We start from the raw sequence: 18,549 nt of genomic DNA, 5'->3' as shown, positions 1-18,549 counted from the left end.
AATGAAATGCTGCTTGAAATTAACATTGCTTTCACTAATTTGATTTAGCATTGCCCCGAGAAGTACCAGACAGCTCTCATTTGCCTGTAGACAGTTTGTGATCCTTGTCAGGGGCTCGACATGAAATGTTGGAGGAAGGCAAACATTTCCTTTTCTTCTGCAAAGTTCACAGGAGCTGATTGAGTTACTGGTGCTGCACTATATGTCTGTAACAGATACTTTTAGGTGAGACCAGACAGAGATGAGTTACAGAAAAAGTCTGAGACACTGGAAGTGGATTAGCACATGGTAATAGCACAAAATGTATAGAAGTTGATAGACAAGAATCTTAATGAAATGTAAAAGTCATAGTCACTGGAATGAATGTCGCAGTAGTCCCTTCAGTGGACACTCAACCATGCTAGTGCTAATAGTGTTCTTTAGAAAGCTGTTTTGTGCTTGAATTAAAGAGGGTTAGCGCTTGCATGAATAGCATGTGTGTGTGTCTGTAATTGGCCGCGGGTGCTGCATTGTTGTTGAAAATAATCCTGTCAGCATAGTCCTCCTTTGTGAGGTTCATTAATTGCATTTAAGGTCGGATGCAATGTAGCTGATTCAGGCCCTGCTGTTGAGCCTTCCTCGGCTTTTGCAGCACAAAGCCCCTGTCGCTTCAAAGGCAGAAGGGTCAGGAAAAGGGTGTTTTCAGAGTTTTATTTAAATGTACACGGCTTTTCCATCCCTTTAACTCATAATAGTGTGGCTATTATATATTATATAGTATTGTGGATAGAGTGGCAATATTAATTTAACAGCTAGCCATCTTCAGAGTGCAGCTGCTACCAGCTGAGGGCAACACTAATTATGCTCATGTTTGAACAATAGACCACGAACCTGACAGTGTAGTATTTTAATTTATATGTGAAAAACATGGATTTAATTTTTTTCAACATTAATACACAACATGTACATTTTATGTGTACTGTATTCCAAGTGCTGTGGGTAGTGCAGGAATATTTACAGCATTACTGTACTCAAGAAATGCCTTATTCTCATCCATATGGTGAAACATAATTTCAAGTGATAACTTAATTTATTGTTTTGTTAAACAAACAAGCATTTCTGGTGGAAGTGTTGCTTAATTGACTGAACATTTGTTTTTTAAGATGAAATGTGGCACAATGAGAAAAATGATTGACTGAATTAGCCATACAAATACCATATGGATACTCACACACACCCACACTTTCAAGTACAGAATAAAACACTCCAGCAACCTTGAATGCATGAATGCAGTCAAAGCTATAAAATATTTTTTGCAAATATGTTCCCTAATTTTCTTTGGCTAAGGCTTACTTTTGAAACATGAACAACAGTCAGGTCCTCCATAGAGAAATAGCCTTTGGAAGCACTCAAGCAGCCCAATGTATGACCGAAACACAGCTTTCTCTCGTGGAGCCTTGCCTTGGAATTACTTTCCATTTTTATTTTCCTGAAAGAAACTTTAGGAAATCCATTTAGGATGGCCTTTGCAGCTTTGGCTGTCAGAGATACAGCCACTTAAAACCAGAGGTCACCTCCACACTTGTTTAATAGCTACTCAGAGCACCTTAGTGAGTGTATTTTTTGCCCTGACTGGCAATAAATACTCATGGGTGGTGCTGGGTTTATCTTTTCTCAGTGTTTTAAAGGGATACCTTCTTTGTAGAGGAATATAACACACAAAAACACAATCAAACACTCACCAACCCTGTGGGATTGACTAGTGGCTCCAAGAATGATAGATACTGTAAAATGAATTTGAATTCACACCAGTCACAATGAACTCCAATGTCCAATGTCCATGCAAACATCTCAGACCACTCCTGCGGTATATTCCACTTCCTGATTGTCCTGATTGCTATTTGTTGCTAGCATTGTAAGTAAGCTGTCCCCTTTGTTTCATGCAGCAATGTTTGTGTAAGTCCGTTCTGATAAACTCGCAAGATGGTGATAAATGGAAGCAGCAATTCTCAGCTAAACTTACACATTTTATTTTTGGAACAATGGGCAGTGCAAACATGGGTAATGCTTCAAGAGTGGTCAAAGAAGTTGGACATCAAGCTGACAGCTGCAAACCCAAATTGAGCAAATGTACGGTACCAAACGGAGTCAACCTGACCCAATCTCCAAGTCTTTTTCAGGCAGGGGGGCTTGTCCCATGTGGTGTTTACAAAAGACCACCAGCATTAAGCTTCACAAAGTTCTTTTGAATTCACCCTGCAGACTGAAAAAACAGATGTGGAAGTACCCAGGTTTCTGTGGGAATCATTCTAAATTGATCATTACAGTTGTACAGGACATCAGTATCAACTGATAACCTGTAACTGCTGGTTTCCACTGCGCATAAGCATCGTATGTGGTACCTGAGGAACTGATGATACTTGCAGACATACAGTATGTACATAAATCCATCTGGCAATGTAGGGTTATTGGACAACTGTCCCAGACAACCTTAACAAAACACTGACACACAATTTATGAGAGTATGTTTTGTGAAATATTCAATGAAGGTATTGTTAATATCAGGGCCAGAGACAGATATCACTGAACTAAAATGGAAAGCATCTATTTATCTATTTGTTTCTAGCAGTACAGGAACATAGTAGCAGATAAGAAATGTTCCAGCTTGTTAGCTTGTTCCATTTAATATATTAAGCTATGTAGAGCTTAATTACCTTACTTTATGTTTGCACAAGCTTATATTTATTCATATATTACATTCCTACATGTCCATGTATTAAACAAGGCAAGATATGTTTTATCATTAAAAAGAGGCAGCACAGCAGGAAAACATCAAAAAGAGTCTGTAGTAGCTATGCATCTCTACCATATGTGAACAGAATACTAAATGGCGCTTTGCCTGCATTACACATTAGTTGTCTCAGGCATATGTTTTATAGCTTGTACTGTGATTTGTTTGGCATATTTCACACACACAATCATGGATGATTATTGATATGTGTCGTAATTTTGGTCTTTCGAGAATGTCTGTCTCTTTCTTCTGATATTTCTCTGGCTGGTGGCAGGAGGAAACTTGCCATGCATTTCACGTTGAACTCAGAGTATGTTGCTATGGTGGTTGCTAGGGATTTAGCCTAGAGTGACGTGCAAAGTCCAAATATTAAAGGTGTCCTTCTGATGCAGAAGCAATGGAAGCTGTGAGGAATGAGCAATCGCCTTAGAGGAGGGGTTTTTTTTTTATGTGCCCTTTCATTATCATGCCACTCTTTTGAAATATCAGAATTGATTTTCAAAACACAAGAAAGGGCTGCATATAAAGGCACAAGCCAGAGCTTAAGCAAAAACACTGCCTTTGCATACAGTGCTTGTACAATCTTTTTCTCATTTTGTTCATATATGTACAGAACATTTTCTGTGTCCTCCTCATGATAAACACTGTCACTTTATCTATCTGCAAAAATGACAATGGAAAACAGAGAGTAACGGTTAATATGATCAAGGGCTGGTGATATTTTGTAACAGCAAGTCTTTCTCTTTTATCTCCTAAAAGGTACATTCTTAAAAAGCAGTGCTTGATGATTTTGACTCAAAATAATGTCTGGCAGGGGAGGATGTACAGGGCTATACAAAATAATGCAAATAGTCCTATTGTACCATTGTTTTTCCTCTTGCTTTTAAGAAATTGGGAATATTCTATGTCTATCTCTTTTTCACTTTGCACTGTTAAACCTTCCTTAAAGGTCAAATGATGCAGATTTCTTTTAATTGGATAGACCTAACCCTAACCCTAGGCGTTTGACCAACACGACACATCCACGTGCAGAATGCTGTGAAAGGACACTTCTTTTATAATCAATTAAAGGTGATATAGTATACTTGTCACGTAAGCCACGTGTGACTGATTGTTGTTTTTGCACAACTGTTGAGTTATTTCTTTCTATACATACTACTCTGTGATTCTTGTTTTTCTGTGTTGATGGATTTGATGACTGTTGTTCACATCAAATGCATTCTCTCATTCCCTGCACCATACAGTATGTATTGTATCTCAGGTCTTTTCAAAGCAAAACGTGGGTTACTGCAGTGTGCCTTGTGTTGTCTAGTGTGCTGGAATTTCATCAGAAAAGGAGACAGACTCAACTGAGCAGCTTAACATTGGACTATGAAAAATAGTGGACAGAGACACTTTGACATGACACATCTGTTTCTTTAGAGCCAGTGTGAGGCTCAAACTGGGTGGTACCGGCCGTAGCCATCTTGGCAGTGCCCAACTCTACCCCTACTCCTGGCCAATAAAAAAAGGGCAAAGAGCTTGGCAGGCCTATGAAACCTGGTTACTTAAACACGTCCAGGGAGCTAGAAGCTACCAAGTTAGCTATAATTGGTCAAATAAAAAAGGGTTCAAGTATTTTTCATCGCTTAGCCTATACTAGCCGTCACCGGGAGTGCTTGAAATGGTAGCTTTCCCTGTTCTGCCATTAGCGGTAAGTTCCCCAAGCAGACAGGCCCACCTCTTTATGGTGTTTTCTGTCCTGATTGGATAATGTGGGCAGGGATACCAGAAAATGTCTTTTCTCTTTTGCTGCAATAGCAGGGGGAGGAGAAACATGGGTCACTGACCAAACACTCTATAACAGTAATTACTGTTGAAATACAATACAATACTCGAATTAGCTGAGTCAAAGCCTATCAGACAACTCACGGCTGGCTGTCACTCAAAGGGACTGCAGATGTAAATTAGCTCTAAGCTAATTCTGGTACAATGCATCAAATGGCAACATTTATGTTTAATATTGTACATGGTCCCTCTACGAAAAGTTAGCCATAGAGACAAAAAACTTTTTTTATTTCTTATTTCTGCTGTAAGATTGGACATTTTAACTTGGGGTCCTATGGGGATTGACTCGCTTTTGGAGCCAGCCTCAAGTAGCCATTCAAGAAACTGCAGATTTTGGTACTTCCAGAAGTTGTTGTTTACTTCACACTGAAATCAACATTGTTGTGGTTGACTTGCATGTGATGCATCAAGTACTGTAGATAATTCAACCCCAGAGAAAGGCAAGCCAATTGCGTTTAAACATATAACACTGCTTTGTATGGTTATTAACTGAAACATGGGTTTTGTACAAATTTACACAAGTGCTTGAAAAACTTAACTATAAGAGCAGCGCTGCTGAGATTGTGTGTGCTGTCACCTAGCAAGGTTTAGTTAGAGAATAGTTTCAGTGAGTAAGCATATTTTTAGATTTGCAAAAGCATTTGCATTGTGTCGCTCTAAAATGGTCAAATTGTAGCATTGTAATGTCAGTCTAAATCTATAAAAGGCAGCTTGTAATAACCTTTACTATTCAAATTTGAAGCTTAATTTAAACTTGTTCCAAGTTGTTCCTTGACATTAATTTCTCTGATTATACTGTAGATTGGAAACAAAACAGTCATGGCTACTGTCATTGATGCTTTGTCAAGTCTCATTGTTATGAGAAAGTGCCTTTCTTTCTGTGACTGACTGCTTGATATGAAGGCTTATTAAGCCTGTGGCAATCAATAGCTGGCTAAATGATAATTTCCAGTGCCCAAATCAAGAGCTAAAGGCCTGAGGAGAGAAAGACCTACCCTGCCCTTCCTCCCACTTCCTCTTGTACTGCCTTTCCCTGTCTTGCAGTCCACAGCTGTAGCAGCCATCACACAACCTCAGGCAGGCTAGTTAGCCCTGAGAAAAGAGCCTGAACCCCCGATCAATAACTTTAGTCTTGTCTGCCTAATTGCTCATTGGTCGACATTGGCGCCAGACTATATGTAAGTGCATGTTCCCCCGAGTGATCGACTTTGGCTCTATTTCCACCACTTCCCGCCTAGTGTTGGGCTTACGGTCTGCCCCTCTCTCTTCTCTCTTTTCTCCTTTCCTCGCCTCTGTTCACCCATGTTCGGAATGGAGAAAACCTGACCTGATCGGCTTCTCCTCTGTTATCTCAGCGGGATGAGACCATCCAGAGACTCCAAAGAGATGCGTTGCTCTCTCACCAGGCCCGTGACTCTCAGGCTGCTCAGGTAAATATCCGGGTTTAATGACGAACAGGAAGATTAGCCAGTTACTCTCGCTCGCAATTTCAATGAGCGCCAGGAAATTAGCCGGTCTCTTTTGGGGTTTTCTGAACGGCTTATTATATGATCTAATGCAGACGCACTTTATGAGCATGGAGCCGGGTATGGAGAGGGCACTATTGATTGCGCTCATTGTGAATTATGTGAATAGATAAAAGTGTGAGTGTGCATATATATTAGGCAATTATGCTCAGGTGCTAATGTAAAAATTCTGCTGAATAAATATGAAATATGCCTCTATCAGCATCCAACTTGTGTCCTCTCGACACTAGTCATTTGAGATGATAATTGGGATAGCATGTTTGCCTTTTTCTGATGAGACGAGATATTGTGATAGCCCTCTTCAGCCTGGATTTAAATGTGTATTGATCAGTGTGAGGCTCAGGAGCTCAAATCCAAACAGCAGTACAGCCCCCGCACACTTGCATATATTTCTGTCTTTGTTTTTCACATTATATTTTGAAGAAATCTCACAGTCCTTGGGCATTAAACATCAGTATCTACGTAACCTAACATAAGAAGCTCATTTGTATTTGTTCTCGCCCTCTTTTTCCACTAGTAGTGTGCTAATGTCATGATTTAAATGAAGTATTGATCAGTTTAGGAGGGGAGAATAGAGAGAGAGGGAGCGATTGTGAGGGAAAGAAAGCAAGACCAGGGTTATCGGTGTGGATCGCATACAGAAAGAGAGTGCTAACGGATGAGACACGTTTTAAGCGATTCCGTGAAATGGATTTCTGCATAATCTGTATTTTTAATTTGGGAATAACCGCGAGGCTCTTTTGTTTGACTTATTCCGAGAAGAAAAAATGGACACGGAGATGACAGTGCTTTGAACAGGGCTCGGATGGAAATAAGCCTTTTTTATTCTTGGTTTTTGTTGATTTCATGGAGTATTTGCCAGCTCGTATGCAGATGGTTAAATAATTGTTTGCTCTGGTTCCTGCCTGGGTCTCCATCTTGCCTGGTTATGATTCCTTCTGCAACAACGACACTGCAGCTGCATCAGGCACACTGGACTAAAGCCTCCATCCAAGTGAACCAGCAGCTAGGTCTGTTTGTCTTCCTCTTACTGTCCTCTCTTCCTTTCTCCCAAGCTCCCTCCTCTTCCTCTCTCTCTCACTGTCTTTGGCTCTCTCTCTCTCCCCCTCCATCCCTTCCCCTCTTGTGATTTAGCACAGCGAGATGGTATTAATTAGTGGCCTGTTTATTATTGTTGGCGCACTTACTGTGCAGGCGACTGTTTTACAAGAAGAGCTTATCCAGTCATTTGTTAGATACCATACCGTCATAGCTGTGTATTCTGTAGCTGCACTTCTTCAGCATCGCTTGTATTTTTCTGTAAAACATTATAATTGAACTTCCAGAGTATTGTTTATCGCATAATGTAACACTCTTGTGTTGTCTTTGAATAGTAAATTTGTCATTTTTAGTTTTTTATTTCTAATTCATTGAAAACCTGTTCTGGAAGTTATAATGAAGATTTTGTAAAGAGATTTATTTGTAATTATTTTCAATAACATTAACTCTATAACATTATTCTATCTGAATTTAAAAGTCTTGCTGATCATTGAAAAATATACATTTTAATCTGTTCCTTGTTGAATGTTCCGTCTACATAGTTACTGATCAAATATCTTTTAGAATAAAGACTGCATCTTAGCCATCAATCAGTGTATTGTTTGTTATTTCAATATTTCATTTGTTTGAGTATTGAATTAAGTCTCAAGAAAATTCAGTTTTTATCTTGTGCAGTCCTCCTGACACAGAATCAGCAGATGAAGGCAGATATTAGGCCTGGCCTTGACGGGACAGGTATCGGACTGGCTCTATTTCTGGGTATCTGCTCAGGAGGATGAGGAACCATTTTTTGCATCTTAGCCTCAGCTACAGAGTGAGCAGCCTGGCTGCGCAGAGAGGATAGGCTCTGTGTACTGGATTGATTTTTCTCCTCTCGCTGCCCTGCCTCCTTTTGTGGTTCAATAGCTGGACATCCAGGAGCAAGGATCTTTCAGTCGCTGCCTGAGCTGCAGGAGAGCCGTCTGGATCTCAGGAGGAACCTAGTCGCATGCAGCAATGCCAAAAGCAGCTTCAGAGCCACACTCATCAGGCCCAGGAGCTCCAGAGTCAGGTATAGTGCTAACTGCTAGGCCCAGGGTTTTCCAGCAGGCCTCACACTCTGACTCATCATGCTTCATGTGCCCATTCCTAGTAGTATATTTTGAGTAGAACAGTGTTTTTAAGGATCACATTTGACATATTTCCATCACAAAGACAGTTTGTTATTATTATTGAATGTGGTTTTGCTGGTGCAATCTGACCTAGACTATGCTAGCTTGCTTGCTATTAAACGTCCAGTTCAGTGTGTAGGATTTAAGGGGATTTAGGGGATCATGGAATGCAATTTTACGTTTTCATTAGTGTATAATCACTTGAAACTACAGTAAGAGTTGTTGTGTTTGTTTTACCTTAGAATGAGCATTTTATATCTACATAAGGAGCTGGTTGTCTTCCATGGAGTCCGCCATGTTGCACTGCCATGTTTCAACAGTAGCCCAGAATGGACAAACCAAATGCTGGTTTTTGCATTTCCTTGCTTTTTTTCCACGCAGGGTGAGGCAGGAGGTATTTAGTTGATTGCCATCTGCAACCACACTACTAGATACCTTTAAATCCTGCACATTGGACCTGCAAGGAAAGATCATCAAAAATGCTTCGATCTGTATGCATTCAAGTACACAAATATTGCACAGAAAGAAAAGAACTGTACCTCACAGTCTGGTAGGTAGGGAGGTATGTAGTCTGCACAAGCAGTGGAGTCAACAGACAAGCATGTTCTGTATAACAAACAGGCACTTACTCATATTGACAGGCAAAACGAATCCAGGATTCTGATGATTGATGACTGGGGTTTCATTTTTTTATTCAAAGAAAAAAATGCAGCTTGCCACCTTCCCTTGAGAGACAACACTGACCAATTTGAATCACTGACTGTATTGATTGATGGTGTGTGTGTGTCACCTGTTGCTAAGCCTCTGGGCAGACTCTGTTTGTGGCATTCAATCAGAGCCTGAGTTGTCACCTCAGTCGCATTCTCTCAATATTGTTGACTGGAACATTCACAGTGCTGCTTTAGCTACTCTGCGAACCTATACTTATTTCTCTGTCGCAGTACCGCTCTTCCAGACATCATTGATCTTAATGATCCCCCATTATTTTCATTCACTTTTTACCCACTCTGATACTAAAACTCTCCAGGAGCTGCTGACTGTAGATTGTTTCCAGAACTCAGAAACTTAATTTCAGTCTATTTCAGATTAAAGACACCCTGTACAGACTTTGGCCACTCGTGGCTGTTCTACTTACTGAAAAACTTGTGTATTTTTGAGATCTACATGCACCATATAGGCTTGTAAATATGTGATAAACATTTGACAGACTGCAGAGGCATCTACGAGTTAGTAGGGGTAATATATATATATATATATATACTGTATATATATATATATGTTATGTGTTGTTTCACTACAATTTTTACACACTGAATTGTAGCAGTTATACACATGAGATGATTCTCTTCTGTGACTCTCACTTCTGTGGTAAGGAACCAATGAACAAATCATAAAAGATTTTTAGGTCCTAAAAGATGTCCTCAGAGGTTCTGTTGGTTTTGGGCAGTGACAGTCTCAGAACACATCAGCTATTTTCTGACAAAGATGTAGCTGGGGGCTACGGCTAATGTTTTGACGCTTCCGGTAGAGCCGAATAAAGGTCCAAGACTTTCTCCTTCATTCACCAGTCGGTGTTTACAGTATATTAGCAATTTGGGGTGGGAGAATGAACCCACTGAGCAGGCAACGTCTGTGGACGTCCAAAACAGGTTGATGTCATGTCCGTCGGGCCAGGCCATGATCTGGACGTCCATTGACAGCCAGAATTAGTCGATAAATGACGTTGAGAAAAGACGTCCAGTCAGGCCATAATCTAGACATCCACTGACATCCAGAACTAGTTGAGAATAGACGTTCATACTGGCTATGATCTGGACGACGTCCACGGACAGCCAGAATTAGTTGACAAACGACATATAAACGTCTATACAACGTCCAGAAAAGAAGTATAAAAAACTTTCTGGCTCCCCAGAGGACGTCTTTTAGATGTCTTGGATGTCCATAAATGACGTCTAAAAGACGTGATCTAGACCACTTTTTGCTCACTGCGAGGTTGGAGTTGAAAGACGACTCTTAATTTATCAGCATAAGAATACACGTAAATTTAAAAAAGCCAAATTGTCATCAGACAACAGTGGAAGGCTTCCGAGATTTCATTTTGGTCAATGCATTCCGCCTCTTTTGCTCTCTGCATTAACTGTTTATAGCTAAACAAAGCCAGCCCAAATGTGATTGGACACTACTGGACTTGGATTGAAAACGGACAAAAACAAAAACCAGAATGCTTCCAATACCAAAATCTTGTCGCTTTTCTACAAATTCTGCATTTATATGCAGATATCTATCTGTAGAGATTTGCAAGGTAGTGTTGTCATGATACTGTTATTTTTAACTTCGCTACAATACCTTGATAAATATTGATAATTGTTACCATGTTTGATACCGTTGGGAAACATTGATATCACATTGCGGGCATAAAAGTTTAGATTTTTAATAAAAGAGCAATATAACAAGGCTTGTGTGCTGTGTGTTAGGAACAACAGCATCAAAGTTAATTCACTTCTGGAGGAGGTGGGGCTATGTGTGTCAACTCACTGTCAAAGAAAAATGCAGCAAGCACTGATGTATCAATACTGTGAAAAATGAGTCTGTGCAGTGGTTATAAAGTTAGATATCATGTTTTTCCCAATGTGGTACTGCTTGAAAAGATCTCTGGAGTAGCAGTTTTTCATCATTTCAGTAAATGGCGGCCACTCACTCACCATCATACGCTAAGTGGAGGTTTCCATGCAATTTTTTATTGTTTCTTATGAAATGTATGTAGTACAGATGCAAACTGTTCTGTTCAGTGGCAGCTTGTCTGATAAGTCAGTGCTGTAAATCACACAACCATTGATGATGTGCACTTTAGACTATGCTCAGTCACATAGAATTGCTAAGACCAATACTTTAGCTACATAGGCCACAGTAGGACTGGACTTAATCTTTTGTTTTTTTCTGCAGGAATATAATCACTTATAAAAACCTAAGTTCTGAAACTTCTAAAACTTAGTCCTCCAACAGACAGTTTTGATTCATATAAAAACATTTGTACTTTTAGCTTGTTTACCATGCTATTACAGGTGCAAACCATTTTCCGGACAGTGGAAATACTGTCTACCACCTTACCCATCATTTTCTCTGAATAATAAACACATAAGAGCAGTTCATAAATTTCAGGCAGCTAAAATGTTTGTCCATTTGTCTGAAGCATCCCAACTATGTAAGGTTTACTGTCAATGCACTTTTAATAGAGAGCTCAGCTGAAACTTAATCGTACAAATGCTGAATGCTGTCAGTCACATACAGTTGACAATAAACTTGTCAAATGTCAGAGGCTTGAGCTCAACTACTGTGTATATATAGAATATATATATATATATATATATATATATTGCAATGTGGCATAGGTATAGTTTCATCTCCATCTTTTTCTCTCTGTCATGTCTTCCTCAGCTGCAGTCAAAGGGCATCTGGTGCAGAGGAGGCAGAGAATGAAGAACTTGTGGAATGTACGCTTGCAGGTCAGCCTAGCTGGAACTACTCATTACCACATGCATCAGATCTTACATGTGAAGGTAAACATTTGAATCGTGTACGCTAAGGCAAGGTCATACATAAGCAAAGCACAGGTTCAGTTTCTGGCTTCAGTGCCTCTGCTGAGCCAGCCCTTCCAATTGACAGGCAGGGTTTGTGAAACTATTGAGGAACAGTGGTATTGTTAGTGAAAAAAGCAGGGGCAAATGAAAATGATTATCTAAAAAGCATAGTAGAAAACTAAATGGACAATTTGGCTAAAAACAAACTGGAATGTGAAGCACAAAACTTAAACTGATTTAAATGACAAAGAAAATAGCCTCAGCCAAGCTTTTGCATAAGGGACCTTGTAGAGATGCCTGCAAATAAGGTGGCAATCTACTCAGGGGGTATGGTGAAAGTCAAATCTTCACTTAAAAAAAGTTTAATTTTCTCTGTAGGTGGTGTGCTAATGAAAAAGTTTGGACAGATTGTGGGCTCGGTGCCTGAATACTTGAAAATGTTGAGAAGAACAACTGTGGACCGATATGCTCAAAACACACCATATGTATATTTTGTGGAAACCCACTTCTAATTTGTGGCTTCAGCTTCCTCAGCCATGGCTAATACTTTATGTGTAGAAAATCAAGCATACGACCATGCAATATCTATTAACACACAGTAGAATGCTTTAAAATGGACCTCACATAAGCAGTCAGTGTTTTTCTTTGTCTTTAAGACTTTTCTTTTTGACCTTTGAACTTTTATAATAAGCCATCTGTATAATAACTGTTTGTCAAGACTCTGCCCTACTAAATTTGACTCAGTCTATTGTACATTATTATGAAGGAAAGGACGGGCAACTCTACTTTCATACCTCTGGTTTTGGAATGAGATGTTTAACAATCACATATGTGCGTATTTTTTCTTGCCACATACTGTACTTTGGCCTTGTAGTGTGTGCTTGTAACTTCATGTATGCTCCTATAGATGAACCCGACGATTGATCTGTGTGTTCCATCATCTAGCGTCGCTGCCAGTACTGTTGTTGCATCTTAGTCTGCTGCTGTCTGTTAACATTGACAGTAGCATGGGTAGTTGGATGAAAGACGTTAGCTGCCAGTTACTGATTAAAGTACCTTACATGGATGGCAATGTTATTATTGTTTAGTTTTTATATATTAGACATGGCTACGACAATAGCACAAATAAATAATAGAGAAAGAACTTGACCATCCGCCACATGTTATGTCCTGTGTAATGTACTAAAGTTACTATACTAGCTAGCTAGCATGATCAATTAAGAGCTGAATTGAATCATTTGTAAAACAATTTAAAAAAGTATGATTACATGATGAATATGTTTGTGGAATCGAAGATTATCTCATTAATTGCCTGGCAACAAAATGCGGACTGCAGATCACTCATAGAGGGTCAAAATTACATAATATTAACTTATTGATGATAAAATAGAGTAATAATTACAAATTTCTTTAGTCCCTACTGGCTAGCATCATAGTCCTGTGTAGGCCTAGCATACCTATGTAAAGTGTATGGTTTCAGACAGGGGCACTCTTCATGAAGTAAAGGCTTGTATATTTTACATTCAGTGTTTTTTTTCCCAGAGTTCAAGTTTGCCATTACTGTTTGAGCAGCTGACAACTGCACAGCTGCTTTCAGATGTCCTAGACCTCATTTTCAAAAGTAACATTACATAGAGGTTAAAGGTAAATGTAGAAAATGATTCATTTTTTAGGACAGCTTGCATTAAACTACACGGATATTGTAGGGAGACACCACCACAGTGATGGCAACTTATCCATTTCCAGTAATTCCCCAGATTCGTGTATCTGTGCTCTCGTGAGTTTTCCAGTTTTCCATTCCCTTTAGGCAGTTCTGGATGAACAGCCATTGCTAGCTTGCGAGTTTTAGGACAATTGATAACAGATATATAATTAAACATAGAAAGGTTATACAGGAATGCTTAGTGCTAAGAATGAAGATAGATGATGAGAGGCAAACTGACCCTATTTCCATTGATTTCTAGAATCACCTGGGCCAAAGATGATGAGCGGGTCAAAGGTAATAATTCTCTTCTAAGATAATAATTAAAAAGCAATGCAAGAATCTATGACTTAAGCAATTAAAACAAATCTCACATGCAACAGACTGCAGCACATGGTGGTCAATCTAACTATTAGTCAGAGAATCGCTGTATCTTCCTCAAATATCTCGAGAGCTGTTCATCCAATCTACTTCACAATTGGCAGGTGTGTTGCCGAGTGCCCAAGAAAGTGCAGTATCAAAGTTTGTGCAATTTTGACATGCGACACATTCAATATCAATACGTTTTGAATAAACAGGGTACACTGTGCAGCAACAGGGGCGGGGCTTTGGGTTCAAGGGTTCTTAGTGAGATACATACACACATAGAGGGAGCAGACAATAGTTGGAGTAATAACTGAGTCACATAGAGGTGGTTTCACACAGTGTCCTCTTAAAACATGAAATGTAGACAGTGAAAACAGAGCTTACAGTAGGCATGCCCCCCGGTGAGAGAGCAGAGGGAGTACCGGTGGCGGGCGCTAAACAAAGAATCCACTGCTGTGGACAGGGGCCGTAACAATACATATTCTAGCTGCCTCTACCTATGAAAAATCAATATCGGTTTAAATGTAGGCTACAATTGTCGAACAATTGCTACTAACATATTTCTGCTAATTTGGTGATAAACACATTTCCTATTAATCCTTCACAATAAAATTATTCCGTCATGTAGTCGTTTAAAAGCTTTTATTATGATGCAGCAAAATCAGGTAACGTTTTCAATGGCAGTAACTTAACATGACTCCTGAAACAGCTGACATTGAATATGAGTTACGAGCTACAAGTCAGGCTGAAGTAAATTACAATAGTGTTGAACCAGAGGTCTACCAACTACAGTTAACATATGCAATCACATAAATCAGTGGATCAAGTGTGATTGATCACAGAATGCTTTGTTTTATTTTGTTGATTTTAGTTTGCTTGTGGTGCAAAACTAGCTGAAACACAGGAACCTTCCCTGAACCCACATGCTATTATTATGTTAACTACCCAAAACAGCCCAAACTCAGCTGGAGCACGCTGTTTCCTCATTAAACATTATCTACATTTTTGTCCACCCACTGTTTAACCCAAGGCCGCGCCACTGCCCCCATGTTAAAGTAATTTTTTATTGTAAAGTAATGTTGCACCTTGTGCTATCTAACATTGTTCTTCGACTGTTTTGTATTCTCTGTTTACTTTAAAGGTCATTTATGACTGAGAAAATGGCTTAAACTAATGCTACAGACAGTTGTTACAGCTGCCAGGTATTATCTTAAATGCATGTTTCTCCAGTGTTCAAATAGATAGAATAGATGTCATAACCATAACGTTTCAAGTCAAGTACTTGAGCAAAAATACTTGGGTTTATGTGATATACAGTGATTAAATGAATGTGTCACAGTGATCCATTTCAATTTGAGGTCCAGTATTATTCTGATCAGGCATCTGACCGAGGGTCTGTTGTTATTATTGATATCATACCACAGCAGTGACATGGAAATTTGATGACAATGATTAGATATTTAAATCAAAAAATTAAATATTGATGAGAAAATATTTTTATATTTTTTGGGGTAAATGCTTAAAAAGTTGATAGATTAATCAACTAATTGAGAAAAGAATCATCAAGTTAATTGCAGCCAAGACAATTTTACTCCCACAGCCATGTCGGTGCAAGTTATACCCAACAATGTGAGAGCTAATTTGAGTTTAAAGTTTTGATAACCATATGCTATCAGTGTGGCGTGTGAAGTAGTTTGGATGAGCACTTCTTGAGAAAGCTGCAATCAGCAATACCAGAGGTCAAGCAGTTGAACAGGTACATTCTGAATGGACACCTCAGTAGTATATAATAAGAAATAGAACTCAACTGATTTTTCAGATTTACTTGTGTTGCGTATGTAGACATGAATCATTTACTGAGATTGAAATATTCTATGTAGGTAACTAAAAACAAATACCTGAAAATGTACAGTTGCTAGCATATAATTGCTATTTGCCAGCCAAGTTATAGACTGCTAAAGTAATGCTATGGTTGTTGTTCTTAATTGAGGACTTCAAAGGATTCATTGATAAATTACATAGGGAAAGACGGGTATCTGCAGCACTATAAATAATCACCAGCACCAACTTTACTTCACAAAGTATTCAGAGTTATTATTGGTGCCGTCTGTCTACATAATGTACATACAATGTCTTGCATTAGTGCCTTCGGTTTAATGCATTGCCTCTCTCTCAGACATCCATTACAGCAACACTACATTATTCTTATACACTGGAGGTTTGGGAAATTGTATGTGAGAGAAAAGAGGATTTTATGTGTGTGTGTGTTGGCGCAGGCAGACATGTGTATAGGTTTGCAGGCATACAGTAGAGGTTTTGTTTTTATTTTATTCATGCACATGTGCTTATACGCCTGTGTGTGCGTGTGGGCACATGTGGGTTTCTGGTATTTGTCTCCTCTGTCTCCGTGTCACCTTTGTTGACTTTGTCTCTCACCTTCTGCAACGGTGTGCTCTCCGCTTTAATGACGCATATATCCTATCTCCAGTCGCTGCCTAATCCCAGCAGCGCTGGCTCAGGAACAGATTACTGCTTCCAGACACCAGAGGAGAGAAGAGCAGAGCAGGGTGGGGGTTGGAGGGTAGAAAGAGATGCCTCAATGATACAATATACAGAGGGATCTAGGGGGCCAGCACATGCATGTGAACGTGCACACATATGCATGTACATCAGGATGTTTTCCCATTGTAAATACAGTCGCTATCTATCATTGCTTTGTTCTTTTGTATCACATTTCATCAATCTATTCAAATGGAAATGAACACTGACTTAAAATTCTAAATGTATTTCTCACCTAAACAATCATCCCAGTATCCAACCCAATGTGCACTGAAAATCCAGTGTAAAAGTGTAAGATAAAATATGAAATAAAAAGTAACATTGTGATTGTGAAAGCAAGACAGTGGACATCTTACTTATTGCTCTGATCTATATTTCTATCTCCAGACTGAAGAGAAAATCCTGCTGCGACATGAAGAGTTGTCCAACATGGCTGCCTCAATCAGTAGGTACAGTGCTCCCAACTGTTCAGCCAACACAGGCATACAGTGTTTTTACGAGCTAGCGGATCGATAAAGTCTCATGTTATTATTGCATTTTGTTCACATTATTATTCCCTTTGTAGGATCACAGTGGTTTTATATATTTATTCTTTGCTCAGCCGGTTCCAGACACCCTCTGGCCTGCTGGCCTTCTTTACAAACTGGTAAACATGTTCTGTGCGGTCAGCCGCTACTTAGCGCTCAATCATGTTCCTCCCTATACAACCAATTCTGAGGATTATTCAAGATACAGTATATATGAAAGCATGGCCATGATGGAATCACAAGGTGTAGGTAAGCATGTTCCCTTCTAAACACCATTATCTTGTGGTCAATTAGAGCTTCTTGCAGACTGGTAGCTCCAGGTGTAAATAATTGGGAGTGGTGAGTGTTGTCCGTCCAGCGGATGCTGTCATTACACCAGCTGCCTACCAAGAACATGACTTTCAGGACCAAATGATTGCAAATAAAACATTTGATTGAGAGGAGAAGATAGTGAGAACCATAAACAGGCTGGATTCTGCCCTTTAATTTCACCATTTTCAGAGAATTGGTTTTGCTGTGCTGCAGAGTAGGTCCCTCACACAAGCAGTTTAGTTGTCTGCCCAAGGACTGAAATTTAATTTAGCTTGTGTGTTGTGTGTGTGTGTGTGTGTGCGCGAGCGCATGCGCATGTGTCTGTCAGTCTGACTGTCTTTGTGTCTGCATGAGTCAGTTTGCAGTGCCTCTGTGTGCAAAAACTATCTTTGCATGAACTGCATATGTAAGAGATTGTGTTTGTGTTTGCATGCTGCTTACTCTCTGGTGACTAAATGTTTTTACACTGCCAGTTTACTACAGTACCATTTTACACTGTCGGCTTGTATCGAGGTATTAATTTACTCTGTAAACTGCTGTGTTGTGTTTGGATTTGAATGCTTTCTTGACAGTTGTGCAATTGATGTTTTATCACTGTGTTAACCTGTAAACCCAAAAAAAAAAAAAAATGAAAATGCCCCTAGTTACTGTTGCCATCATCAGTTTGTTGTGGAAAAGTTTCTGGCAGTAATTTTCTGTGGAGTACACTGATTGCATATTTACAAAGTAAAGCAGCTGAATTGTTAAACAATGGTTTCAGTGTGGCTAGTTTGTAACAGTTCTTTTGTGTGTATGTGAGTGTGTGTTTATGGTGCTGGGTCCTGATGAAAGCCTAGTGCAGACGCATATATCAGAGCTCTAGCACTAATAAAAGGCCAGCAAGCTGTGCTCCTCTCCTTCTGGGAACAGCACCGCTTTTTACTGCTTCTCTGACAGCAAGATAAAGTGCCCTTCCAATTAGAAAAATATTTGGCCACATACCTACCAACAGCAATCCTGGGTTTTTATTTTTCATGCCATTTGATCAGGAATCCTTGCTATTTTTACAGTGTGCTTTCTTATCATCTTGTCCTGGGTATGCACATGTTAATGCGCACCCCACCGTAATGCTGTATAATGAAATAACCGTGATTTTATTTTGGTGTTTCTTTTCTCATTTTGGCTTTTATTTTCATAAAGGTAGAGCTGCACAG

General features: G+C 39.4%; 1 protein-coding gene across 28 annotated transcripts in view; it reads left to right on the top strand.

The window, feature by feature from the left end:
* The window catches only part of LOC311256296 (uncharacterized protein), a 137,050-nt gene that overhangs the window by 71,440 nt on the left and 47,061 nt on the right, over positions 1 to 18,549 (top strand). For 19 of the 28 annotated variants that reach the window (XM_084351202.1, XM_084351200.1, XM_084351199.1 and 16 more), the window contains 6 exons: positions 5,953 to 6,027; positions 7,082 to 7,133; positions 8,068 to 8,212; positions 11,748 to 11,869; positions 13,855 to 13,889; positions 16,905 to 16,966. In XM_084351202.1, the coding sequence (XP_084207328.1) occupies positions 5,953 to 6,027; positions 7,082 to 7,133; positions 8,068 to 8,212; positions 11,748 to 11,869; positions 13,855 to 13,889; positions 16,905 to 16,966 (491 nt within the window). The remainder of the gene's footprint in view (positions 1 to 5,952; positions 6,028 to 7,081; positions 7,134 to 8,067; positions 8,213 to 11,747; positions 11,870 to 13,854; positions 13,890 to 16,904; positions 16,967 to 18,549) is intronic. The other 9 variants (XM_084351213.1, XM_084351212.1, XM_084351211.1 and 6 more) reach the window with 4 other exon arrangements.

This window comes from Pagrus pagrus, assembly GCF_965226575.1.
Source record: "Pagrus pagrus genome assembly, chromosome: 1".
In the NCBI taxonomy this organism is placed as follows: domain Eukaryota; kingdom Metazoa; phylum Chordata; class Actinopteri; order Spariformes; family Sparidae; genus Pagrus; species Pagrus pagrus.
This window is presented reverse-complemented; position numbering and strand designations above follow the sequence as displayed.